This window comes from Hetaerina americana, unplaced genomic scaffold (assembly GCF_022747635.1).
Source record: "Hetaerina americana unplaced genomic scaffold, ioHetAmer1.1.p SCAF_10, whole genome shotgun sequence".
Classification (NCBI taxonomy): Eukaryota; Metazoa; Arthropoda; class Insecta; order Odonata; family Calopterygidae; genus Hetaerina; species Hetaerina americana.
In genome coordinates this window covers 5,864,191-5,891,844 of record NW_027286070.1, presented here as the reverse complement: position 1 = coordinate 5,891,844, position 27,654 = coordinate 5,864,191, and the positions used below count along the sequence as shown (strand labels likewise).

The following is a 27,654-nucleotide window of genomic DNA, read 5'->3' as shown; positions in this document are numbered from 1 at the left end:
TGTCCGACCACGGTAGGGGTGAAAATATTTGAATCAAAATTGGTCTGGTGTGTGTTCATCCCCTACCATACACCAAAGCGGTGGCTTGAAGGGTACTAAAATATTAAAAATTCAAAGGATAAATAGGACGCATTTGTTCATTACTATCAAGTTCAATCTTCAGCAGTAAGAATACCGTTTCATCCTCAATAATATCCAGTTTAGAGTAACGATGTTTCTAGTTCATTTTTTATACTTCTCGGATATTTCCTTCTGATTTTTTTTGCTACGCCTGACAATTTTGCTAGGGCTTGCAGAAGAGAGTTCTAAAATAGCGTTATGTAAATATCTGCCTAGTGTAGAATTACTTGCATCCCGGGAGAGTTTTTTCAAATGAGAAAAGTTTGGACGAAAAAAGGTTGGTCAATTTTTCTGTAGTATATTTTTTCAGAATCAAAAATAATAGAGAAATTTCTTCTTTATTATTTTTCTTACATTTTTGATTTCTCGTCGAATAACTTCACAGTTATAATGTTTAACATTAGATTGATAAATAGAGGCTTTTATTTGGGTAAAATTAAGACCAAACGGTCCCTTTTTCCATTCAACCCATCATCATGACCATATTATATTAGCCATAAAATTTATAATTGCATGCATACGCATAAATACATATAGACAGACAGATATACATTATGCACAGATTTGCAGATCTAAAAAAATATATTACATACATATACATTCGTGTGTACATATGTATATAAATTAAGTATACACCGGTGTAAATATACCTGCCTGCTGCTGACCCTGAGCTCCCATGTCTGACGGCTAACAGCGACTGCCTTCAAGCCGTGTCTTCTCTCTAATGTATATTCGTTCGACCAGTATAGCCGGCGCACACATCATTGGGACCGCACGGCCCAAGAGGGCCCGTCGGCCGGATTGTCAGTCGAGGAAACCCAGGATCAGGTCTCGTGTGGTGACGGAATTTCTTTAATAACGTTAAAATACATTTTCAATAACCTGGGGTGGCTCCTAAATGGGATGCCATCCCCTATTCGGAGCTTGAACAGCGCTGCCGTGTTGTCTATATTTACATTGATAATTACATTGGTCGGATTGACGCCGTTACACAGTAAAATAACTTCTTGTAGACCGTAAAAGGCTGCGTATATTTCAATTGCATATATGTGCCACGCAGTAGGTACAGGAAATTCCCAGTCTATTTGCCATGTGAGGATTGATACCCCACCTTGCGTAGTGGTGGCGTCGGTAAACACTTCAATGGTGTCCTTTGGTCTTGACAAAAACACTTCTTTGTTGAGTATGTCCATGGTGGGAATCCGTTTCCATCCACTGTTGTCACGGGAGAATATTTGGGATATCAAAAACGTTGGCAATCGCAAAATCCAGGCAATCCAGGCTAAGTATCCCGCCACTTTGGGAATATCAGATTTCCTTAATCTAGCCACTATTGTTTTAAGGGTTTTCACACGCCGCAGTGCCTTACTGGTGAGCTGGAGACTTAGGTTGTCTGTATCAATTGCCACTCCTAGATACTTAATAGATTTTGTCACTATTAATATTGATTTCTTAATGTTTACAGATATTCCTAACGTGTCCCGTAGGTATTGGATAATTTGAAACCCGCGCATTTTCTGGCAGCTGTAAAACAGCCAGTCGTCAAGTTAGGCTATGCCGTTCACTGCGAATTTCTGCTGCACCAATTCCAATACATCGGATGCCCAGCGTTGTAAAATTGCCACGATTAGGGGGCGTCCCATTTGCAGGCATGTAAATGCATATTTAGCATCCCGATATCGTATTCCACCGAACTTCCAAAGCCGGCAGTTAACGGGTATCTGAGAGAATGCGCTAGTAAGGTCCAATTTTATCATATAAGATCCCCTAGGTATGTTAGCTAAAGCTCGTGCCGGACCGAGCAGGGAGAACTTAGCTTTATGAATGTATGGGGTCCAAAACCTACGGTCCTGTATGAAGCAGTAGCCACCGTCCGCCTTTGGGATCGCGAAGCATTCAAATGAACATTTGGGGACCCATTTGACTATGATACTGATTTCTAGGAATTTTTTTACGAAAACGCCCATTACCGGTGTTGGTTTTGTTGGGAAACTAATGTAAGGGTATCCTCGGGGTCGGGGAGCTTTTCCTGCCAATTGTATACATAATAATATAAATAAAATAAAAATACATAAATATGCAGAGTAAAATGATAATAAAAAGAGTAGAACACTAAAATAGGGAAAGTCTAAGCAAAGAATGAGGTTTGTGGAAAATGCTTGGGAGAGCGTCGCATTGCTCACCTAGGAGGAAAGATACATAAACGAATACATTGTAACAATAATTTTTCACACTGAGCTCTTCCAACACTAAATAGTAGATATCTGAGGGAATATGGCCCATACCAGTCGCCCGCTACTTCAGCATTGCGGGGATTCTCCGTCCGACTTACGCTCTTTCTTTTGCCGGCAGGGCCTTTGCGTGCCACGGCCTCCAGACGTGCGCCTTCAGCTTTATCCTGCGGCACTTCGCGGTGGTGGCCACGAGGAGCGGGGAGCTGCTACAGCTGTCGCTGGAAGACTTCTGCCTTATCATAGGCGACGACTTGCTCAATATCAAGGGGGAGGAGCAGGTGTGGCAGTGCGCGTTGCGATGGGTAGCCCTGGACCCAGGGGCGCGGAAGAAGTGCGTCGCCACCCTCCTCCGTCACATCCGGCTCGGCCTCCTGGACACGGAGTACTTCCTCGAGAGGGTGAGGTTTATTTTCTTTCCTCCCTCTTATATATATATATATATATATATATATATATATATATATATATATATATATATATACATATAAATATATATATATATATATATATATATATATGTATATACATATAAATAAATATATATATATATATATATATATATATATATATATATATATATATATATATATGTATATATTTATGTACATATAAATAAATAAATATATATATATATATATATACATATATATATGTAAATATACTTTTTATACACACACATATACTACCTTGATCAAAAATTTCCCGGAATTTATTCAGAAAATTAAAATTACAAGTTTATTCATCTAAATCTATATTGTCCCCTTCAAAGTAATCCCCATCGACTGCAACACACTTATGCCAGCGCTTGATCCAATCCTCGAAACATTTTTTATATTCGGTTTTCGGTATGTCCATCAGTGCTTCCTGCGATTTTTCCATTACTTCCTCTCGGCTGCTAAAACGCGTTCCCCGTAATGGTTTTTTAACTCAATTGAACAGAAAGAAGTCACAGGGAGCCAAATCAGGTGAATTCGGTGGCTGTTGGATGGTATTTGTTGCATTTTTCGTCAAAAAATTACGAATAATGATAGCACTGTGCGACGGTGCGTTATCATGGTGCAAAATCCACGAGTTTTCTGCCCACATTTCTGGTCTCTTTCGGCGAATTGCTTCACGCAAACGTCTCATAACGCCCAAATAATACTCTTTGTTTACTGTCTGGCCTTCTGGCAAAAATTCATGATGCACTACACCGTTGTAATCCATGAAAACCGTCAGCATTGCCTTCTTTTTTGACGGAAAACGACGTGGTTTTTTTGGTCTCGGCGCATTTGGTGAACGCCATTCACTTGCCTGATGTCTGGATTGCGTGTCGTACTCATAAACCCACGTCTCGTCTCCAGTAATGATCCTTTTGATGAATGTGGGATCGGATTCAGCCTCGCAAATCATGTCTTTTGCGACGTCAACACGGTCTCTTTTTTGCATGAAATTGAGGTCTTTTGGCACCAACTTTGCTGCTACACGACGGAAACCCAAATCATTAACCACAATGTCTTGGGCGGATCCATAGGCAATGTTCAAGTCCTCCGCTATTTCTCTGATGGTTAATATGCGGTTATTGACCAACATTTCTTTTACTTTATCAATTTTTTCACCGACTTTCGATGTCGACGGTCTGCCACTGCGTTCATCATCTTCGATTGACTCACGACCACTTCTGGACCGCTCGTGCCACTGGTAAACGACCGTTTTTTTTAGAGAATCGTTGCCGAAACACTTTTCCAACATTTCCAACGTCCGTGCGCCACTAAATCCGTTTTTTATGCAAAATTTAATACAAGTTCGTTGTTGCAAATTTAAATCCATTTCTGCAATTGTAAAAAATCGCCAACACACACAGAGATAGATGTACTCTTGGCTACGTAACTTTTGCAAATGTCAAGTTATGACACTAAGATTTAAAGGGAATATCAACAACAGATGTACCAATTTAACAAAAAAAACAGAACTCAAATCGGAACGATGGGAGCGCCACACGGTGGTTATTCCGGGAACTTTTTGATCGAGGTAGTATGTATGGAAATAGGCATATGAAAAAGCGATAGGAGCACATATAAAAGGCGAACACAGGAGAGGTGGGGAAGGCGGAATCGAGCAGATCACAAGAGTAAAAATATTTCTTTGACCGGAAAGTGAACACTGGATCTTTTGAATTGCCGGGCCGATGCTCTAACAATATGAGTTATTGAGGAAACGTAATTTACACTAAGATCTGCGGGGCTACGCAACCAATTATCCCGATTCTTTGCCCAAGAGTTGGCGTAAGGGAGCTGTTTCACCCATTAGGAAAGCAATCATAGAGCGTCATAAAGGATAAGAACAGTGCGTTTCATGGCACGTATGGTCGGAAGAAAGGGACGAGCCACATTGGCCAAATATATATATCTTCGCCGTTTGGCCGGTTTTCGTGTTTGAGTGTATATATACAATAACTATGTACAAATATATATATTTTCTATATATATATACATATATATATATATATATATATATATATATATATATATATATATATATATATAATTCATATGAAGTTACCACTAGCAGAAAATGACAAAAGCACCCAGAAAAAGAAAAGAAACTCACTAGGTTTCGAATTTTTGGTGGTCCACCCCACCTTTCTCAAGGAAGAGAAGGACAGAACTCTGCCCTTTTACGTGTTCTTATCCCTTTTCCTTGTATCTATTTCTATGTGAATGGATATGCGTTCATGATATTGGGGGTTTTCGTGTTTAAATATATATATATATATATATATATATATATATATATATATATATATATATATATATATATATATATACATTCAAACACGAAATCCCGCCAAACGGCGAATAAATACTCATATATACAGAAACAGATATAAGGAAAAGGGATAGGAACACATATAAAGGACGAACACAATAAAGGTGGGGAAGGCGGAATCGAACGGATCACAAGAGTAAAAATAATTTTTAATAAATAATAATAAAATTTAATAATAAAAAGTTATTTTTACTCTTGTGATCACGTACCAAACCGACCTTCGGGTTGATTACTGTGTTTATGGTATATCTCATTTGTTATTTTTTAATGTTGCCACTTAAATAATATTGCTGATGACAGCCGTTATGCGTGCGAAACGTCAGCAATCTTATTGAGCTGTGCGAAAATTTGAGCGTGTTTAGAATTCAAGAGCTTGAAAGAAGCAAAAATGATGGAGAGAGCATGGAGGGCTGGGATCGGGCCATCACGTGATCCTTGTTTACAGTCCGATATCATATTCTCCACTCTTGGACACCCTTTGAAAGGAGTAAATATGTACGCTACAAAATATGTATAGTATCATGCGTACGTTTATCTATAACAGTAAGATACTTCGTCTCCTTTTTATCAAAGTCACTCTGCACTTAATAAATGCATTTCCGTTTCGTTGAAAGTGCGCACAAACGATTCTCGAATCTGTAATACCATCACATTTCGGTCGAGGATGCGTTGAATACGATGCACATATCAACGGTTCATGCAGGAGGAAATTCACTTGGGGTACTTCTCGTATGGGATCAACAAAAATTTTGATTTCGAGGGCGATGGTGAGATTGCGAATCCGGATTTTTAACGGCACGCACGCAAAGAAACAAGTAACGCGTCTCCAGAAAAACGTTTTCTGTTCCTTCTAGACTCGGCCGGCTGGAGACAGGACGATAGTGGAAGTCCAGTAAAGAGGCGTCGTTTTATAATGGGTAGGGAGGCGGGGAGACGCGGGAGAGAGATAGATAGCCTGCTTAAATTCATTGCTCTCCCCACGCACCGTATGTTTGTTTATTATGGGCGATTCAGTCCACAGGGGTGATGGGAGGGGGCTGGTAAAAGGGGTTTTTGGAACCCCGATGGAGCTCATGTTCCCGGAATGATGGATATTGCAAGCTGGAGGGAAGGGGAGGAAATATTAATTTTGCTGAGGGATGTACGCTTTAGTTCGCCGCAGGAAATTCGTGTACCTTTTACGCCTGATGCCTTGGCCGGATTTAAGGTGAACACAACTTTGTGATGACTCACGATTTTTCATAAAACTCGACATGCATCTACATTTGCTCGTAACCATCAAGATGAACGTAAATTCATTTATTTTATTTTAAGGCCCTAGAAAATCCTTTAATCCTGGCAAGGAGGAGAGGTATGTAGGTCCGGGAAGAAATTCGTAGAATGCATTCAATTGGCATATAAAGGTATCACGGTTGTTTTCCGCTCATCGATACTTAATTTTATATTAAAAATGTTCCACTCCAACCATCGGTGATTTCAATTTGTTTGAGAAAGTTGTTTTTTCAATAAAAAATGTTAAATTAGTGAAGCGGAGAGAATTCGTGTTCATTTGTGTGCAGATCTGATTCTTGTAATTGTAGGTTAGGGCTCTTACGCTACCGAATCTGAGTGCAATATTATTTATAAAATTTTGGAAACTTTGAAGTGTATAAAGAAGTTGGATATTGAGTAGCCCTTAGCTGGAAATTTGTTTTTAAAGACTGATTCGCACGATCTCTTTTCTTCTCTTTTATTAATTTTGGAGAAATGATTGAACATTAATTTCTGAGTTCGCATTGAAATTTTCAACGTTGAAATATCTTTTGGCTAAAAGGTTTCTATTTATATGATTCCTTGCAGAGATAAGAAAAACAGAGCAATTCCACAATTAATACTTATTGCAAACCATGTTCACACCACTGTGTGGCGTCATCGGGCGATGATGTCACATATTGGTGAAACCATAGTGGACAATAAATATTGTGTATTTTATTTGTATTTTTAGCTCCCTGAAAGCCACCGCGAGGGTGTGTGGCAGGGAAAAAAATGGTGGAATTACTATGTATCGCTTATATACATATGCAATGGAGGAATTACACCGAGTAACGGCGAAAACTAGGTCATATATTTGATTCCTGATAAACATACGCGGCACCTTTAACGGTCCTTTTAACAAATTCCAAAGATACTGCGGGAGATGCCGCAACAGTAACTTACCTTACTTAGGTCCTTTTAACTTCCATATTTCCTCTAGTTTCCATTTTTCTACTTCTTTATGCCCAACCGTAGGTTTACTTCTCTGGCATATCAGCTTGACAGCCCGAAATAACGGCCTAAAGACCTTCTTCCTCTATGTCGCTATACAAAAAGTGGGAAATGTGCTGGTTTCGGTCGAGGTTAATAGAAATGTATGCAGCATTGCACTCCTAAAATATAACATAATTTCAAGAAATAACTAAGCTTGCGATAAAAGTAATCCGCTCGAATTATTGCTTGATTAAGCAAACACAAACATATGTGCGACGTTTAGGGCTCAAATGGTCGATTGTAGAATTGTGTAAAATCCCTCGAGATAAATCTCCCGGGAAAGGGAGTAATGTAAGGCATGTCCCACAAATTAGTACGTAGAATGATTTTATTCCGACTCAAAAGGCGTTATCCACTAAAGAGTATGTACTTCGGGGAGGCAGAGAGTGAACGGTACGCTTTACGTGTAAGTCCTCGAAAGGCTGAGGAAGAGAGTGCAACGCGTCAACAGGAAGGAGATCTCTGCCACCTTGTGGCCGCATCATGGCAACACGCCACCCTATCACACTCCGCCTTCCTCATGCATTATCGAGCACCTGGCCAAGACCAAGGCGGAGCAACGCTGCCCTACAGTCCCCATGTGGCACCACCGGACCTCTTTATTTTGTTCCCAAGAATGAAAAGGAGCTTGAAAGGCAGTCATTTTGGAACGCTGGATAACGCTAAAGAGACCGTGATGAGGTGCCTGAACACTAGGTCCCCGTCGATGCTTTCCAGTAAGCGTAGCGCGACCAGCAGAGCAGAGTAGCGCTGGTATCGGTGTCTCGATTCACAGGGGTGCCGTTTTCTAGAATTTTAATTATTCGTACTTTAATCTGCTATAATTTTGTTCTCGGATTTATTCCACTTATTTTTTGGACAGACCATGTGTTGTTAATAGCAGTCTCCCGGCCACTAGCTTTTTATGAATCCAGAGGTGAACATCTACTTAATATCTAGTGCTCATTTAACACGGTATTCATCTCACTAGTATTCTTCATTAAATTAAATAATTCTTTCATCCCAAATGCATTCCGTAAAGAAAAATTAAACCTCTGTTATATGTCATGCTCGATGGATAGATTTCTATACTGAATTTGAATGGTAATGGCAAATGTAATCTCAGAGTGAAGATAAAGATAGTTTTTTTCTGTAGCTTATCTTCCTGCGTTGTTGCGGAGGTCATTGTTGATTTCAAGTCCAGAAATCGTTAAATATGTGGAGAACATATTATAAAAGCTCTCTTCCCTCTAAATACCTTCTGAATTAATTATTTTTTGATAACTTTGTGTAAAATATCTGAAGATATTGCAAGCTTAGAGACCTAATTTAACACATGGTTGAGGACCTTAGGCATAAAACCATAGGCCCTCTACAAAAGCTGAGCACAATGCTCCGCTAAAGTTAAACTTTGTAGTTCATTTTAATTAATAAACTATTAGAATTGTGTTGGCAAGGTGACGTCCCTGCTCTATACAGAGCAGGGACGTCACTCTATACTCTATACAGGACTCTATACAGAACAGAATAGAAAACTCTAGACGAGTTTTCTATCCTGTTCTGATATGACATTGGTCGCTGTTGACGATGGCCATACAAAAGAGCGGTGCCCGCGAGACACGACTTGTTAAACTTAAGGTCCACTGAGGTTCAAATCCCATGAGTATTGGTCGGTCAGTGTCGCCATCTGACACATTTAAAAAAAAGAATGGCAACATTTGGCATCATGTGACATTAGCCTTCAATTGGAAATTGGAATGTTTTCAATAAAAGAGTCTCACGATTAGCTTTTTGAAAGATAAGCCAAATGTTATTGAATCCCTGATCATAGTTGCATCACTGCATCATTATTGTGTGTGTGGTAAGTCACATACCTGCATGTGTGATACATTGGGTTATCTGTTGAATTGAAAAATGCAATTTTTATTATCAAGCATTACGATAATGGTGATTATTTATACCACGACATATTGTTGTTAATAGCAGTGGTTAGGTAAGCAGATGGTCATTATGATTGATGGACAAACATGAAGGTAGGCATATATAATAACTAAAATAAGGTGTATAAGACGAAACTACTACGAAAGTACTTATGAAAGTCAGATTTGATTTTCTTTATTTTATTGACAAATTAGGTTATGACTAACTATTTCGACAATTATTCATTGCATATTTTCTAGGGGTTACACAAATACCCTATAACATATACCTTGTACATGCATGGTTAACTATTTTTGGGTCAACTAGCCAATTTATGAGATATCAACCCCTCTGCGATGATGACTGTTGGTAGATTAGTGGAGAGAAATAATACTCATAACCAGCAATCAATCAATCAACATTCAATCCTCACCTCAACAGATAAACTTTGAAAATATTTTACCACAAAATTTGGTAGTATTTTAAACGGCTTCCAGAGCAGTTGATAATCATAGTCTTTTTCAGAAAAAAAAGGTCATTCGTTCGTTTTTCATTGTGGATATTCCTTTTTTCGCCATCGGTAATCTACCGGTTGAGGTAGGTTTTCGATGGACACAATCTACCAAACGGTACACCGACAATTAATTTGTCTCTTAACAGAGGAGAAAGTACCATCCTACACTTCTTAATTCTGTGTACTTCATTCCGTCCAACATCCTTATCCTATTTCGGCCCCTTCTTCATTCGCCTAACATTCTCCCCTCTATCACAGTCTTCAATATCTCGTTTCCAATCAAATTGCCCTAAAAAATCTTTTCTGCCTCCTTATCATTTCTCCCAGCAATACCCTCTCCTTCCCCACTATACCCAGCACTTCCTCGTTTATTTTTCTTTCTGTCTACTTAACCTTCCCTATCCTTCTCCATCTCTCCTCATCCCACATTTCAAAAGCCTTCAATGTACGCCTATCATTCCGCTTTAATGACCATTTTTCCTTGCCGTAGATGGCTATGCTCCATATCAAAGTTTTAACGTCCCTGTCATCAATTCCCTCTTTGTGTGGGCTTCTTTGCCTAACGAAATTCTCCTCCTCATGTTCGCCTGTTTCGATCATTTTCGTCGAAAACTCTTCCGAGATATGTAAACTGTTCCACCTGATTAGGTTTTGCACTCTTATTTTAACGTTTAACTTAGTTTTTCTAAAAACAAAGTTATATGTTAAAATAGTAGTGCAGGCAAGAAGGAAGTATACAGGATTGAAGGTGGGGTTATTGCTGGTTCGGATGTCATATTGTACTTATTAGGAGAGTCAAGGCAATTCATCGTTGTACCATTATAATCTGTGGCCTCCAAAACCTACCTTAAAGGTTAGAAAATTAATCCCGGCGGTGTTGAATATTTTTCAGAGGTACTTCGATCCCTACTTGAGGTACTTTGTGGAGGGCACTTTAAGTGAGTACGCCGTCCATCGCATGGGACGTTAAACTGCGGACCCCTTGGCGCCTTTCGTAAAGAGTAGGCTGATGCCGACGCCGGGTTTCTCTCCACCCTTCATCCTTTCCTGTACATCCCTTATGGCGCAAATTACCTCAGCTGTCGGTCGCCTCCCCTAAAAACTACTACTACTACTATAAGGTCTTAATGTTTTTTTACGGTATTTTTGAGGAGACATATTAGTCCGAAGGCTAAATAACCTTTTCCATTGTTGCACCACCAGGTGAAGGACCACGAGTACGTGGTGGGCAACGACGCCTGTCGCCCAATAATCATTGACACGCTTCGCTTCCTCTATGACCTTGAGATGATCCAACAGAAGGGCTCCTGCTTCATCACGCCGGCGCTTGCCCGGCCCAGGGTTCCCCACGATATCCTGTTTGCCATCGGGGGCTGGTCCGGAGGATCGCCCACCAACTGCATCGAGTCCTACGACACGAGGGCTGACCGATGGATCAAGGTACGGGTGGGTTGTGTATGTGTGCGTAGATACTTATATATACGTATATATATTTTGTTGGTGTTAATTACTCGTATATGTGCATATAAGGTTGACTGAAGATGGTAGTCCACCACTCAGTCAAGCGCTCTACCTCTACTCGTCGTAGTCCATTGGTAAAGCACTGGGCCTCTGACCGGAGGGCTCAGGCTAGATTCTCGCAGAATTCCAGGCAATCTCATTTTCACACGAGCGGTGTGGTTTTTTTGCAACCAGATATTCCTACCAGAGGGAAAGAAACTGGTCCCCCATCATGATGTGTGAGTTTCAATTTCATTTGGCACAGGGATTTATCCTCATCTATCCTCAAGAACTATATAATCTCTATCGTCATCTTTAAAGTAAAACTTTAGGTTGATTAGTATGGTGATCTATAATCCTAATAATGTTTTTATGTCACATTCCCTGAATAGTGATCTAATAGTATTAGAATTATATATATATATATATATATATATATATATATATATATATATATATATAATAAAATACTATAAATAGTGAGCAAAATGTCACTATGACTGTTCCTTTTGTGGGGTTGTCAATGTAAGATGACGTAGGCTAATATAAGATGTCATAAGTTTTTAACAATGTATAAGCCTCGCTCTTATTTTGGAAAACATCGTATACTACGTGGCTGTTGGATGGTATTAGTTGCATTTTTCGTCAAAAAATTACGAATAATGATAGCACTGTGCGACGGTGCGTTATCATGGTGCAAAATCCACGAGTTTTCTGCCCACATTTCTGGTCTCTTTCGGCGAATTGCTTCACGCAAACGTCTCATAACGCCCAAATAATACTCTTTGTTTACTGTCTGGCCTTCTGGCAAAAATTCATGATGCACTACACCGTTGTAATCCATGAAAACCGTCAGCATTGCCTTCTTTTTTGACTGAAAACGACGTGGTTTTTTTGGTCTCGGCTCATTTGGTGAACGCCATTCACTTGCCTGATGTCTGGATTGCGTGTCGTACTCATAAACCCACGTCTCGTCTCCAGTAATGATCCTTTTGATGAATGTGGGATCGGATTCAGCCTCGCAAATCATGTCTTTTGCGACGTCAACACGGTCTCTTTTTTGCATGAAATTGAGGTCTTTTGGCACCAACTTAGCTGCTACACGACGGAAACCCAAATCATTAACCACAATGTCTTGGGCGGATCCATAGGCAATGTTCAAGTCCTCCGCTATTTCTCTGATGGTTAATTTGCGGTTATTGACCAACATTTCTTTTACTTTATCAATTTTTTCACCGACTTTCGATGTCGACGGTCTGCCACTGCGTTCATCATCTTCGATTGACTCACGACCACTTCTGGACCGCTCGTGCCACTGGTAAACGACCGTTTTTTTTAGAGAATCGTTGCCGAAACACTTTTCCAACATTTCCAACGTCCGTGCGCCACTAAATCCGTTTTTTATGCAAAATTTAATACAAGTTCGTTGTTGCAAATTTAAATCCATTTCTGCAATTGTAAAAAATCGCCAACACACACAGAGATAGATGTACTCTTGGCTACGTAACTTTTGCAAATGTCAAGTTATGACACTAAGATTTAAAGGGAATATCAACAACAGATGTACCAATTTAACAAAAAAAAACAGAACTCAAATCGGAACGATGGGAGCGCCACACGGTGGTTATTCCGGGAACTTTTTGATCAAGGTAGTATGCTTATCTACAGTACTTCTCTTGCGTGAAACTGTCGATAGCTCAACACTGGTGAGAGGAGAGAAAAGACTAAAGGGTACAATATGAATAACTAAGGTGATTGTAGCCAAAAATAATTGGTTGAATCGTCGCATACTAAAAGAAAACTTAAAAAAATATTGCAACTTTTAAGGAAATAATATGCAATTACGTACAATCGTATTATTGTTAGTAGTTTTGACCTCTTGCCGTGGTCAAACCACTTAAAAAGTCGGACCTCATGGAAATTCCGTGATTGTTGATGGGAACCGGTCGGTGTACGAGTATTGTAATGGAAACGTGAAACATTACCAAGAGATTTTTTCAAAGTCAAGTCACTAATACAGAACACATTCGAGGTGATAATTTCATTTGCCTAGAGCAGGACTAAAACACAGATTCCACGACTTTTGACTTTGTGCTTCATGAGGTTAAGCTGCCAAGTTCTCCTCCACCCTTTTGAGTTTCCAGCGGTAGTGTTAGCCTAACTGGAACTTGGCTGAACTTGATGGAACCGGGTTCGAATCCCAAGACAAAAACATTTTTACTTAAAACGCTCTTTCAAGTGAACGTCAGCATGTGATCACGCCAAAGTTACTGTACGTATGTGGTATAAATGGCAGTCTCCTAAAATTGCAGTCGGAAATAAAATATCTTCTCTCGCCGAGGCAGGTGGAAGAGGCGGACCCGTCAGGACCACGCGCGTACCACGGCACCGCCGTCCTGGCCCACCAAATCTACGTCGTCGGCGGGTTCGACGGCCTTGAGTATTTCAACTCCTGCCGCTGTTTCGATGCCGTGGCGAAGGCGTGGAGGGAGGTGGCGCCCATGAACGGACGGAGGTAGGCCAACGTTAGTAGCGCCAAGCGTCGAGGCGCCAACATTTCTGTCCCGTTCACTTCCCTCGCAATCATTCCGATCTGGATCCGACCCTGCGGCCGACATTTAACAGACACGAGCGCTTTATTCTTATTTGTTTATTTATTATGTACCCTGCAAGCCACCGCTAAGGTTTGTGGCAGGTGGGGAATACATATGACCCCATTGCTGTCGGACATTGTTATTCTGATCCCTTATCGTCCATGGAGAAAATAACATCTTAAATCTATCTCTTATAGACTTAATCTCTCTAATTTTATTGATATTTCCTCTCCTACCGTAGGACGATGGCGAGAGAAAATGAAAAGGAAAATATATCTTTAAGCATAAAAATTATTCTTATGCTCAGCAAACAATATTTTCTTCGAGCCACGAGAGAGTCAGCCATTGTACTAATGTTTTGAAGGGAAATAATTGACTTGTCGACCAGTAATGTGCAACCTTTGTTTATTACCGAGCCCCAGGACAGATATTGTCCCAGGAAGCATTAGATCAGAAAAGTATCGAAGCACACAGATATAATTCTGGCAGATCGGTTGTTTTATTGCACTACTAGTCATGGAGCATTAGTAGGTCACCAATTTAAATGATAAATATTCGTTATAATGGAAAATTTTAGCTGTGGTTTAACTGAAATTGATCTGCCTTAGCGATCGCACGCCGTATAAAACGGTGGTTGGCTGCACATTGGCCGCATGTTGTGAACCGCCCCCTTAGACTATCCTCACAGGAGGCAAAACAAGTTATATAAATGTTGTTGTTTTGACGTATAAACATGTATTTTAAGCCATCGCTTCGGCTAGACCTCCAGTTCGCTGTCAGCTTCAAATCAGTCTTTGCATCCATTGTGTTGGCCGACGCAATGAATGCAAATACCTGTAGTACGAATACCTGTAGTATACCTGTCGTCCTCGTATCACATCAGCTTCAATGACACTATCCTCCTGTCGCCGCATTCTCATGTTTACCTAATATTGTCCAAAGTCCATTTTAACTTTTGATTTCGTTTGAAACTAAACTGGGGGCATAAAAAGTGATCACGTAATCACGGGCTTGCAGTTATCGTACCAAAAATTATTTTACGAAGTAAAAACTTCTTTGACAACTGGAAAATTTATTGATCCATATTATAAATAACTTATCAGTACTGGTATTGATACAGTTCTCCTGACATCTATAAGTATGTACCTCTTTCGGTGAAGTCGCGAACATACATACATAGTACCCTACCAGCCACCGACGTGACGGGAACATACCTACAAACATCTTACTCTGTAAGTCCCCGAAACATACTTGAACATGCTACAAGGCAGCAAAAGTAGGTTTAATGATTTTGGGTTTAATATATAGATTGGATTAAATTAAATTATATTTATTAAACAATATTGAGAGTTAATTGAACTCTAAATATTTGTAAAAAGTTTCAATTTTCTTCGTGTCCCTTTCTCTTGCCCGCATTGCAGATGTTACGTGAGCGTGGCCATTCTGGATGACGTCATCTACGCCCTGGGAGGCTACGATGGTCACCACCGGCAGAACAGTGCCGAGCGCTACAACCACCGCGAGAACCAGTGGACGCTCATCGCGCCCATGCACATGCAGCGCTCCGACGCCAGCGCCACGGCGCTCAACGGTGAGTGGAGAAGGAAAGGAATTACTATTTCCGATTCTTGTCTTCGATTTGATGGGAATTGCCCCACCCACTGCCCGTCGACGTCAGTCCACAGAGGCAATCCACAGTCTATTGCTCAGCATACAGGAGCATGTTTGAATGCGTGAGTGGGCATTGGCCAGGCTTCTGGAACGTTTATAGTCAACGGGCGGCTTTGAGCACAGGCGTTTGGCGGCAGTGGCTCGACCCCATCTGCGCGTTTTCTTCCGGTGTTTGGTAGGTCCGACGAGGCACTCTACTGATGTGCCCAAGCAGATCTTGCTTCATCTCGATGTAGTTTTTTGTATTCTTATGCGCTGAAAGGTTAATACTTCTTATAAGACTACCTCACCTTCCTTCCTCCCGTAGTGGCAAACCTCTCGATTGTTTAACTGAAAGCATAAAAAATATCACTTCAGAGTTAAATATACATGTACTTTATTCATTTGATAGTATTTTTTGTTCAAAGAGATATTAGAAAAAATATATAGGCGCTTCACAAAATTCCTTGGGGATATATAAAGACGAAATAGGAAAAAAATACGCACATAGAAAAAAACTAAGCATAACTTACCAAATTTTTCGACCCCTAGCTAGGCGAGAAGAGGCAACCGTAAAAAATCACGAATGTAATAAAATATATGTGAGGGGATGGGGCTGTTTAGTTTTGGTGGACGATGTTAAGCCTGGGAGGTTTGAAAGGCCTAGGCACCGGCACGTGGTCAACTCGCGTGTTCTCACCTCTATGCTGCCAGCGGATTCGGGGAGGGTTTCAATCACCGAAAAAGTTGTCGAACGATTGGGCGTGGGAAGTCATATTGAGTAGAGTTCGGATAATGAAGGATTGTGGGAGATTTTAAGTGGATGTGAAACTGGATGCAGTAAAAATATGCTAAGACTGCTGTTTTCCGAAGAGCTGATATATTCAATATAGGTATAAAATGTACATATTGTGTAAATTTTATGTCATCAGCGGCTTCTGCGAATCACCCATGTGAACACCTAGGGACAAATCTTGTGCTAATCTATGGTCTCTTATCGCTTCGTTGATGTTGAAGATGAAAGTTTCTTCTTCTCTCAATATCCTTATTGTTGGAGTGCGTCGTAAACACCCATTGCCTACGCACCGTGGTCCACGGCTTTATTTTTTTATTTACATTGAACCCTGCCAGCCACCGCTAGCGTGTGTGACAGGGGGTGATACCAGCTTAAATCTGTGTGTTCAAAACTTAATCTCTTTAATTTTATTGCTTTCAGTTTTGTGAGTTTGAGTTTCTGGGTCCTTCATAGATCATTGCTTACGTTGCTTATTTTTTCAAGTGGAAAAGTTCGGATAAAAAATAGCATGAGAGGAAATAAGCCAGAGTAAATGGAAAGATTTACAGTTTTTGGATATATTTAGAAGGAAATGGGAGCATTCGTTGGGACACTGGCAGGAGAATAATAACCTTGGCCAAAGAATAAGAATTAGCACCATGAAGGGGATTGGTGGTAGTTACGCTAATCAAAAAGATTTATAAAGATTATAATATGGATAGTAGAATCGTACGTTTTCAGAAATTGGTATGAGGCGGGATAATTGAGCGTAGATTGGAGACTTGAATGTTGGACATGGAGAAGAATTGAGATAGTTTTACCCAGAGGAAAACTGTTGCCGAACTTTTAACTATGGTGGGAAAACGATTAAGTTTCTGAGTGAAATCTAAAGAGGCAGAAGAATTGGACAAAGGAGATGAGAGAAGATAGTGGGAGATAGGTTAAAATGAGGAATTGAGGTAGCGGGACGTCGAAGGTCGTGACGTCAAAGCGATTGCGAATGGTAAGTAAGAGGGGACGAGGATTGGCTTTTTTAGGCGGGGTGAAGCCTCGTAGGAAGTATAAAGAAATGAAGATGGAATCACCGGAAGGGAATTGTAAGCCGCACCCGTAATACGCACAATAATTTCTAGTTGTTTAGTGTCGTCCAAAACTGAAAGGCAAATAATGATGACGTTTTCACCCCATTTCAGGCAAGATATACATCACGGGTGGCTTCAATGGTCAGGAATGCCTGAACTCGGTGGAGCTATACGATCCGGTTGTCAACCAGTGGACGCTTCTGACGCCCATGAGGTCCAGGCGAAGTGGTGTCTCTTGCATCGCGTTCCACGGCAGCATCTACGTTGTTGGTAGGTGGACCATCAGCATGCCCATGCTACCCTTTTTATGACATCCCGTCATGTATAGGATACTCCCTCATGTCACTGAACGTTCTCACGTGAGAGATTTGTGTCACGCGCTCATGGTCAGCGTCCTTACAATCTCGGAGGACGTGAGGAGTTGAGGACAGGGAACATGGCGTACCCTTGGGGATTGTGACGTCGTGTACACTCATCGCTTAGGGCACTAATTATGGCGACGCGGTATCGGGGATGAACCTAAAGATTGATAATTGAAATAGCAAAGGCACATTCTTATTTAGTCGTCGAAGCGTTCAATTTTATTGTTATCTAAATGCAACAAGCAAATATACTATTATCGTCAACAAATTTTGATTTGAGAGTTTTTATTTATTTATTCGGGATTAGTCCGAAAACAGTCCGAAAAACTATTTGACCTTTACATCGAATTAGTTACAATGATAACATTAGACACAATCACAAACACCCAAACCCTAGGTGGAGGAAATCCCAACCAAGTGGGAATCGGACACGCGATTCTAGGGATGGCAGACAAGGACGCTACCCCGCCGCCATCTGGGCCGGTTAAGTCTTACAGAACTTAAAGAAGGATTTGATGTTTTTCTGGCGTATGCTCATGATGATTTTTTCTCGGGATTCCCAGCGGTTTATGTTCTGCGTTGCTTCCGACGTTTCAACGGACGAATCGTCCATCATCTTCATTTATATTCAGTCCTAAAGATTTATAAACCCGGAGGAAATTCCCGGAAGAATTCATCTTGAAAACTTACTTGGAAAGTAGAATCTCGAGAAAGAATTAAGCAAGAGAACGCATTGAGTTCAGAACAGAAATGCGAGTGCTTAAAACGTTATTTTAAGAGCTCGGATTAATTATTTAGAAAGAAACGAAAAATTCTCATTTCGACACTTGTGTTCGAATGTCAGTCAAAGACGAAGAAAATATTATCATTTTGGAGCAAACTCGGCGAGAATAGAGTGCCCTTGGATGTTTGTTGGCGGTGGATCATGTAGAAATAATAATTTAAACTGAGAAAAGAGTACTTGTCGATTTTTAAATATTTGAAAATTATTTATATACTGCCAGAAAATAGAGGAGGTGATCCAACTAAAACAGAGCTGAATGACAATGATGCCCACTCTAAGGAAAAATGTCCACCGGATTCGTATGGGCTAATTGAATGGAATTGGCATTTTTTAATCCAGCCATTAGTGTGTAGTCTTAGAGTAATAATTCCAAAGACTGAGAGAACCCATTTAAGATTTAGTCAATAGGGTAGCCAACCAGAATTTCCTCAACAGATGGACTTTCAACAAAAAAATTAGAAAAGTTTATTGATTTCATTAAATTAGCTTAGAGATTCTTAGAGAATACCTTACTTGACTTTTTTATTCATAATCTGAAATGCGGTTTAAAAAATTGCGCTCCAATTATAAATTTGGCTTTTCAAAAGAGATTTCATGAGAAAATGAATGGGATTCCATGATTGGATTACTGTAAACTTGTCTCTACCTTTGTGGTCGTAAGCAATATTATTTTATGGGTTTACCCTCTCAATGTATAATATATTGAACGTAATTTTGAATCCTTGTTGATCCCTGTAGATCAATTTGAGTTCAATCCGAAAAAATATTATCACGACGCTTGAATTTATCCTACGGTAAGAAATGAAAATACTTATATGATGCAATGCTAATTACTTTCAACACACAACTTGCAATTGGTAACTTAATGCACATGAAAATATAGGAAGAGGAGAGTAGCAGAATTCTTTGCCTATTGATTATTTGCATTTTCAACCAATGAAAATTATTATTTTGGCAAATGAAATGAACGAATGAATGAAAAAAAGGTGAACACATTTTTTGTTTTGGTATAAAATTGGGCCACATATATGTATAGTGGAGTTTTCACCACCTCTGGAGGTAAATAATCATTAAAAAACAGATTAAATTGAAAATTTAATCAACTAGTTTAATGTTACGTTATTTTTAAAAGTTTAGGGAATCATAAACACTTGTTACAAGTTACTATCGTTTGGTTAATGAATTTATTTCACAAATGAACAGACAGTTTTTCCCCGTGGTACCTTCCGCGCGTTAATTTACACATTGTGAGACCTTCATTTTATCTGCGATTTTTAAATTAATTATTGGGGAATATTGTCACTGACCGAATATTTATATTGATTAACAAAAGAATATTATTTATATACCATAAAGGCCGATTTCTCATAGCCTCAGAATTAGAATGCTTTAGTCTTGTTTTTGAAGGTGGGACATATCTACCTTGAATGAAATTTAATACACATGGCATTGCAAATACGCCCTTGCATTTTTTTGTCTCCATATTTTTGGAGCTAATTCTTCTGTTCTTTTTTTCTCTTTCAATGTAGAAGTTACTGCATGACGACATTTATTCATTCATGAAGTCAGACACGTTAGTTTCCAGGAAAGTATTTCACTTTTTCAACCTTTTGCGTCTTTGGAGATGGGTATATATGCAAGGAGGGAGGCGCGCAAGTCAATTAGTACACCTGTAACTCCGTGCTCAAATTAAGGTCTTCTACAAGAGTTATTAATTTTGACCATGAAAGAAGAGAAACATGGTCTTAAAGAATCGATATAACATGATTTTAAGCAAATAATAATAATATGACCTTAAAAGTACTAAAACAGCCTTCATGTTTTTAAGAATATACCTGGGAAACGGCGGTATCACTTTCAAAATTTTCTTTCTTCGTGAAATTTACGGATTTTGCTCCCGAAAATGCTGGCGTTATTTAGAGGCGCCTTAAGTTAAGATATTTAGAGAAGACTAGTGAAAGCTCTAATGTCGAGTGTACTTTGGCTCAGAAAACTGGTCGCTTAGGACAAGAAGAGAAGCGTAGATTGAAAGATTTTGAATTTTAAGTGTGCAAAAGAATGGAACAAATAAAATGAAAGAATAGAACCACCAAGGACGAAGTTCTAGGTATACCAGGGGATGAAAGACGGCTGTCGCGATAAATTCAAACAAGGGAGGAAAAGATGGTTTAAGATATACGAGTGCCATTGAACTTTGTTGTAAATACTTACATTCAAGTCTGCGTTTTACTATGCATTCGACTGTAGGTATGAGTGCGGGGCAGAGGGCTGGTTTCATTCCACGTGTGTGTGACCAGATTTGTGCGTCGCAGGGGGTATGTGCACAGTACGAGGTCATTCACTGTGCACGAAAGAGTGGCAGTTACGAAAAGATATTACTTGACAAAAAAAAGAAATATTTCCATTTATGAAATATATCTAAAGGTCCTTAATACTTAAAATAATGTAACATTTTGGGCAATATTACTTCCTTCAAATGTTGTATGTAAACCTTATGTTCAAGAAGGCCATCATTTGTATGGGTTGGTTGGAAGAAGGGCCTAATCTCGCACGAATAAAACCGAATTATTATTATTTGGACCTAGCGGGAAGTTGATTTCAGATACGAGTGGCAAAATGTTAACATTTCCAAAGTTAAGTATTCCGATTAAATTTTCACTGGCTCAAGAATAGTTTTCACCCTTCACTAAACGGGGTCATTAATATATTTCAATGCTTAATTAAAAGCAAAAGTTATCCGGAATGCCTAAAAATGCTGCCTTTATTGATAAACCCAATGAAAATTGAAAACGAGGTAAGTGCTGTCGCGGACATTGAGATGATTGACCTTCAAACCCTTGCCCCCCTTCCCAGGCGGTTTCAACGGCATCTCGCGGATGTCCAGTGCGGAGCGGTACAACCCGAGCACCAATCAGTGGACGCCGATTCCTGACATGTACCATCCGCGCAGCAACTTCGCCATCGAGGTGATCGATGACCTCATCTTCGCCATCGGAGGTTTCAACGGGTTCACTACCATCGACCACGTGGAGTGCTTCGACGAGGGAGCCAATGAGTGGTGAGGCAGTCGTCTTTACTCCCACTCGCTTCCCCAGCCATTCTAGGTGGTCGCTATCACCGGAAAGAGCGATAGGCCTTTGGCCAATGGCCACACTTCGAAGAGGGGGGTCCGCAGAGGGGTTCGGAGACGAAGGCTGTCCTTTAGGCCGAGTTGCCTCTTCGCTAAACTCGACAAATGTGGAGCATGGGATATTTTGAATGTGAAGCGCACCATCAAAATTCGACGAGTTCAACTTTTTTTGATTAACGACATGAATATACTTGTGTTACTTGTTGATAATATTACGTTATTGGTAGTATTATTTACCAGACACCATCCAGTACGACGAATGTGCAGCGGATGACATCACGGAAATATATCACTAGCGTTTCTTCTTGCTTCGTTTGAGCATGCTTGACGAAAATGGTTGTATGTATCTAATTTGTGGGAAATTGTAATCGGGATTGATGTTTAAAAACATAAGTCATGCAGACCGCAAAGAGGAGAGCATAAAATATTCAAACGCTTTGTAGTGCCCGGTTGTTGAAGGACATCCATTTATCAAAGCTGGACGAGGTTTTTGTTTACGATCCGGAGGGCTGAACACACCCAGTACAGCTGTTGAGTATTGGTCTACAATTAGGCTATAGGTGCTCATAGTAAACAAAAAGGCGTGTCTTATCACGTAGCTGTCGTCAGTTTTTAAACTTTGTCATCAACATATATATATATATATATATATATATATATATATATATATATATATATATATATACTCACGTATACAATTAGTATATGTTAATGGCAAACACACACACACACCCATATATATATATATATATATATATATATATATATATATATATATATTTAAACGTGAAATCCATATGGTGAACAAATATTCATTCATATGGAAATATATGAGGAAAACCTGTCATTTTCCTTATATCTATTTCCATGTGAATGAATGCACACACATATATATTATTTATATATATATACATATACATATATTTAGATATATATATATATGTATATATATATATATATATTTATTTATATAATGTATAACACTTAGCACTAGTGGACATAGACAAAAAGACAGAAACTCACAAAAAAGAGACTCACTATTTTGTGTGTTTCTGTGTGTTTTTGTCTGTGACCACTAGTGCTAAGTGCTATACATTATTATTCACGTCCATGAGACTTTCAAAAGGTGTTATATATATATATATATATATTTATTTATATAAGGTAAAGGCTATATCATGTGAGGACTATAGGACAATTAGTTTGATATCCCACGCAGCTAAAGTTGTTCTTAGGATCATAAACAAAAGGATAGAGAGTAGGCCAAATGATTACTTAGAGGATGATCAGTTTGGGTTTAGGAAGGGTACGCGTGATGCCATTGCAGTAATGAGATTATTAATCGAGAGGAATATATAATACAACCAGGAGTTACTTGCCTGTTTCGTAGATTTCGTAAAAGCTTTGATAGAGTGAATTGGGAAAAACTAATGAGTATATTGCAGAAAATAGGAATAGATTGGAGGGAAAAGAGGCTAATCCGAAACCTGTACATGTTTCAGACTGCTCAGGTACGAGTGGGGAACGGGGAGTCCGGTTGGGCAGTGTAAGGCAGGGTTGCCCATTATCACCGTTGCTGTTCAACATGTATGCAGAGGAAATGATTACAGAGGCATGGGAAGAACTGGAGGTAGGAATGAAAGTGGGCGGAAAATTTGTAAAATCAGTTAGGTTTGCTGATAACCAAGCTTTAATTTGTCAGTCAGCCAAGGGGCTGCAAGCATTGCTTAGTGAATTGGAAATTTAGTGAGACAGGTATGGGATGAGAATCAATATTAATAAAACAAAGGTTATGCGATTTTCTAGAAAGAAAAAGGCCAAGCTCAACATTAAAATAGGAGGACAAAAACTAGAGCAGGTAGAACACTTTACGTATCTCGGTAGTGTTTTGGACCAACACGGTCAAAGTAGTAGGGACGTAAGGAGAAGAATTGCGCTAGGCAAAGAGGCTTTCACAAGGAGGAGGGAGTTGATGACGTGGACTTTGAGTAAGGATGTTAAGAAAAGACTCGTAAAAACTTTGATATGGAGCGTAGCTATGTACGGTGCGGAAACGTGGTCATTGAAGCAGGAGGATAGACGTAGACTGGAGGCTTTTGAATTGTGGGCTGGAGAAGAATGGAGAAGGTGAAATGGACACATAAGAAAACAAACGAGGAAGTACTTGGTATGGTGGGCGAAGAGAGGGGTTTGTTGGGAGCAATCCTATGGAGGCAGGAAAAGTGGCTGAAGGGGGTATTGACCGGCAGCGGGATGTTGAAGACTGCAATTGAGGGGAGAATGTTAGGCACGCGAGGAAGGGGAAGGAAAAGGATAGGGATGTTGGACGGGATGAAGGGAGGAAGAAAGTACTCAGAGCTGAAGAGGGACCTGATGTAGAGTAGGATGTTGTGTTTTGCTAGGGGCCACAAATTATTTAATAAGTAATTACGTCCATCCAAAAACTTACCTTAACCGGTAGATTACCTAATAATAATATATATATATATATATATATCTATATATATGTATATATATAAATGTATATATATATATATATATATATATATATATATATATATATATATATACATAAACATACACACACAAGGTATACACGAATACTTAAAGTGATGTCTTTAGGTCTATTTAAAATCATTTATTACATTTTTCGTTACAAGTGTTTAAAAATCTCAAAAAATGTTCTTTTTGCGTCGATACATCGGTTACAGCACTATTTTGTATCAAGAGTAATGGTGGGAATACCAAAGATGCTGGAATTACACGGCTCGCTTAAGGTTACGTATCAGTCTTAAATCTATCGAGTAGTTTTAGGGGAGGCGACCGACAGCTAAGAATATTGGCGCCATTAGGGATGAATAAGTAAAGGAAGGTGGAGAGATATCCCGCTTTGGCATGAGCCTACTCTTGACGAAAGGCGCCAAGGGGTCCGCAGCTTAACGTCCCATCCTACGGACGTCGCACTCACTCAAAGTACTCTCCACAAAGCACCTCTTGTAGGGATCGGGATACCACAAAAAAATATCTGCCACCTCCGGGATTCGAATCCAGGCCCCTCCAGTGGGAAGCCAGTACGTTAGTCACCGCACCATCCCGATCCTCATATCTCTCAATTTGATGATCAACGTCAGCGAAGCAGTTGCTATAACTTTCCTTAGTACCTTGTTTGAACCACTAACATTTATACGCTGATTAGAAAATACTGTAAGCCTCAAGTATTCGTCCAGGAATGGTCATCCGTGTATTACCATTTCATCTGGCAAAGTTACACGGTTAGCGTAGACTCAAGCTCAAGGTGGATGTTCGATCAGCGGGAAGCGAAATAAACTGTTTTTTCTCATTTTAATAATTTTTATTTCGTTCAATACTTTTTAATTTACAATTCCTTGCACTACCATTCAACTGCTGCCGCCTTTATCGGGGTTGTTCGTGGACCTGCGCACAAAAAATTGAAGCCGGGAACTGGTAACCGACGTATATTACCGCGGTGGGAAACTTCACCATGAGCGGAGCTAACTGGTTACTGACTTTAGTGAATTTTAGACCTTAACTGTTTTCGTTTACTCGTGAGAGAGAAATAAAGGACTGCAAGAGAGGCCCTAGCCCTAGGTCTCAAAGTACGGTGAATAAATTTATCAAGACGAATGATATTGTAGACTTTTGAAAGTCCAGTAATTAAATTGATGTACTTCTATCCCAACCTAAAATCATAAAAACACAACTCAACCCGAAGGTCGGTTTGATAAATGATGATAGAGTTTACCCAGTAGTAAGCCCGACGGCGTCTGAAATTCACATAAATCAGAGTTGGGGGGGCCAGTTTCACTTCCTAACCGAAAAATCACATAGCTTGGGTGTAGCTGCAGGTGCCCAGAGAGGCTTACACGGGAATTGATCCGGGGCCCTCCTGTTAGTAGTCCAACGCTTTACTCCAGGACTACCACGGCCCACTTCACTGGAAAAGTTCTGAGTTATTTACTGTAAAATTTGGTAAAAACAGAGGCCGTTGCGAAGTTTGGCCAAATGATATCTACGCACCTTCGCATAGCACATATCCGCACGGTTTTATGGCAGGCGATATCATTAATTTTGTTGTTTGCTTGTATCCAATTTCCACTTTAAAAATATTATTCTAGCATGCCATGAACGTTAATTTGTCATCCTACAGATTTATCCTGTATATTTCTACAGCTTTAATAATTTTTATAGCAATATTCGTAAGAATTAGAATAATAAACCACTGTCTTTTTGGCAACAAAACTAAGGTTTACACCGTGAAAACATAAGGTTATACGTGCTCTCCCACATATTTTGTGTTAGTTTTTGGATTTACGTTTCAATGACCATTACGACTAATATACGTTTTACGTAGCTTACATTTTATATCGCCATCTTGAGCTTAAACTCGAGGTATAATTTGTTAAACCGACTAAATTTCCAAAAAGCTGCTTTATTTTGACTAATTTTGATTATTAAAGGAACTAATTTGGAGATCATTCTCGGACCAAAGTTTGAATTACTAGTGAAATTTCTTGAATAAATTGGAAGCAGCTCTCTTTTACATTGATGTTAATGATATATTACGAGCCCTGTTCGTATTGCGATGGAGGTCATACTATAAGATAATGAATATAAGGTAAACTGCAGGATCAGCTTGTCTTTTTTCCCTCGTTTTAGTGACTTTCGTTCAAGCAAAAGGCACCTGCTCTGTGCACCTAGGGACGTCAATGGAAAAGAATGCCATTGAAAAATCCCTACCATTCGCACAGTTGACCCATTGGACTGACTTGTAAGCCTCGTTTATTCATGCTCCCATCTTTCTCTCCCTTCGCTCGATGGATGCCTCGCTACGACGACCCGCTCGTTCGACACCAAGGTTCGAAGCGGCAGACATGAATATCATTCGTTCGGCACTCTCGGCGTGTGTGGTTACAGACCTCCCGAACCTCTTAGACTACATCCATAAGAACCGAGATCGCCTCGTGGAGGAGAAGAGGCTGAAGTTGATCGCGCAGGAGAGACAGCGGGAGGATGAGGCCCAGGCGGCGGCTCTGGTGGCCAGGGCCCAGGATGTGAGGGCTGGTCTCCGGGTGCCGCAGATCGTGCTGCCCGCAGCTGATCGAGGGGTGAACCTCCGTCCAGGACCGCTGGTGGATAGGGTCATGCAGTTCCCCCTGATGCAGTTGCGCCAGCAGTTGTTCGAGAACCAGAGAAACCAGGTGCCTGGGATGATGCTGGCCGTAGTGGGGGTGGACGGGCAGCAGATTGCCCTATTCGAGCCCGAGGACCTCGAGGACGACGACGGCCAGCCTTTTGACCCGGAGGAAGACTTGGAGGAATAGGGGGTGTAGCCGGGGGCGGGGCTGGCTGGAAGGCTTCACGTGAAAGCATAGATTGAGAAAAATGCTAGTGTTGGATTCACCCTTGCGATCTCCAATCGGTGGTCAATCCTCTTTTGGAAAATATTACGGAAAATCTAAATTTACGATCCAAATGCAAGGGGATAAACGTTGTATTCTGATATAACTTCAGCACATCATCAAATTCAAATTATTTTGGTCCGAAATCATTTGTTAAAAAAGCCCTATTTCCCCTGAAAGTTTAATAAAATTTGGTGAACTGTGCTACTTTTATTTTCCTACGCGGGCAACATATAAGAAACATCTCTGAGTTGAATTTGCTGTATTTCATCTCTTCGGAGACACAGAGCGTCCGAATTACGCAAAATGCAAGATCAGGGCCTCGCGAATTTCGAGAAAATTAAATGGCGGAATATTTCTAAATTAATTAGGTTTCCATTTGTTCCATGCCAAAAATAATTACTGTTAAATTAGAGGAATAATATTTCTCGAAAGTTGAAACAATGCGTCGTAAATGTTATTCAAAACTTCGATCATCGTTTTCAACCGAGGGATG

General features: G+C 40.0%; 1 protein-coding gene across 1 annotated transcript in view; it reads left to right on the top strand.

The window, feature by feature from the left end:
• Window positions 1-27,080, top strand: part of klhl10 (kelch-like protein 10) — a 32,915-nt gene extending 5,835 nt beyond the window's left edge. The window contains exons 3-9 of the mRNA XM_071598791.1: window positions 2,473-2,752; window positions 11,065-11,301; window positions 13,707-13,876; window positions 15,377-15,546; window positions 17,574-17,732; window positions 21,462-21,666; window positions 26,615-27,080. Coding sequence (XP_071454892.1) covers window positions 2,473-2,752; window positions 11,065-11,301; window positions 13,707-13,876; window positions 15,377-15,546; window positions 17,574-17,732; window positions 21,462-21,666; window positions 26,615-27,080 — 1,687 coding nt within the window. The remainder of the gene's footprint in view (window positions 1-2,472; window positions 2,753-11,064; window positions 11,302-13,706; window positions 13,877-15,376; window positions 15,547-17,573; window positions 17,733-21,461; window positions 21,667-26,614) is intronic.
• The last annotated feature ends 574 nt before the right edge of the window (window positions 27,081-27,654 follow it).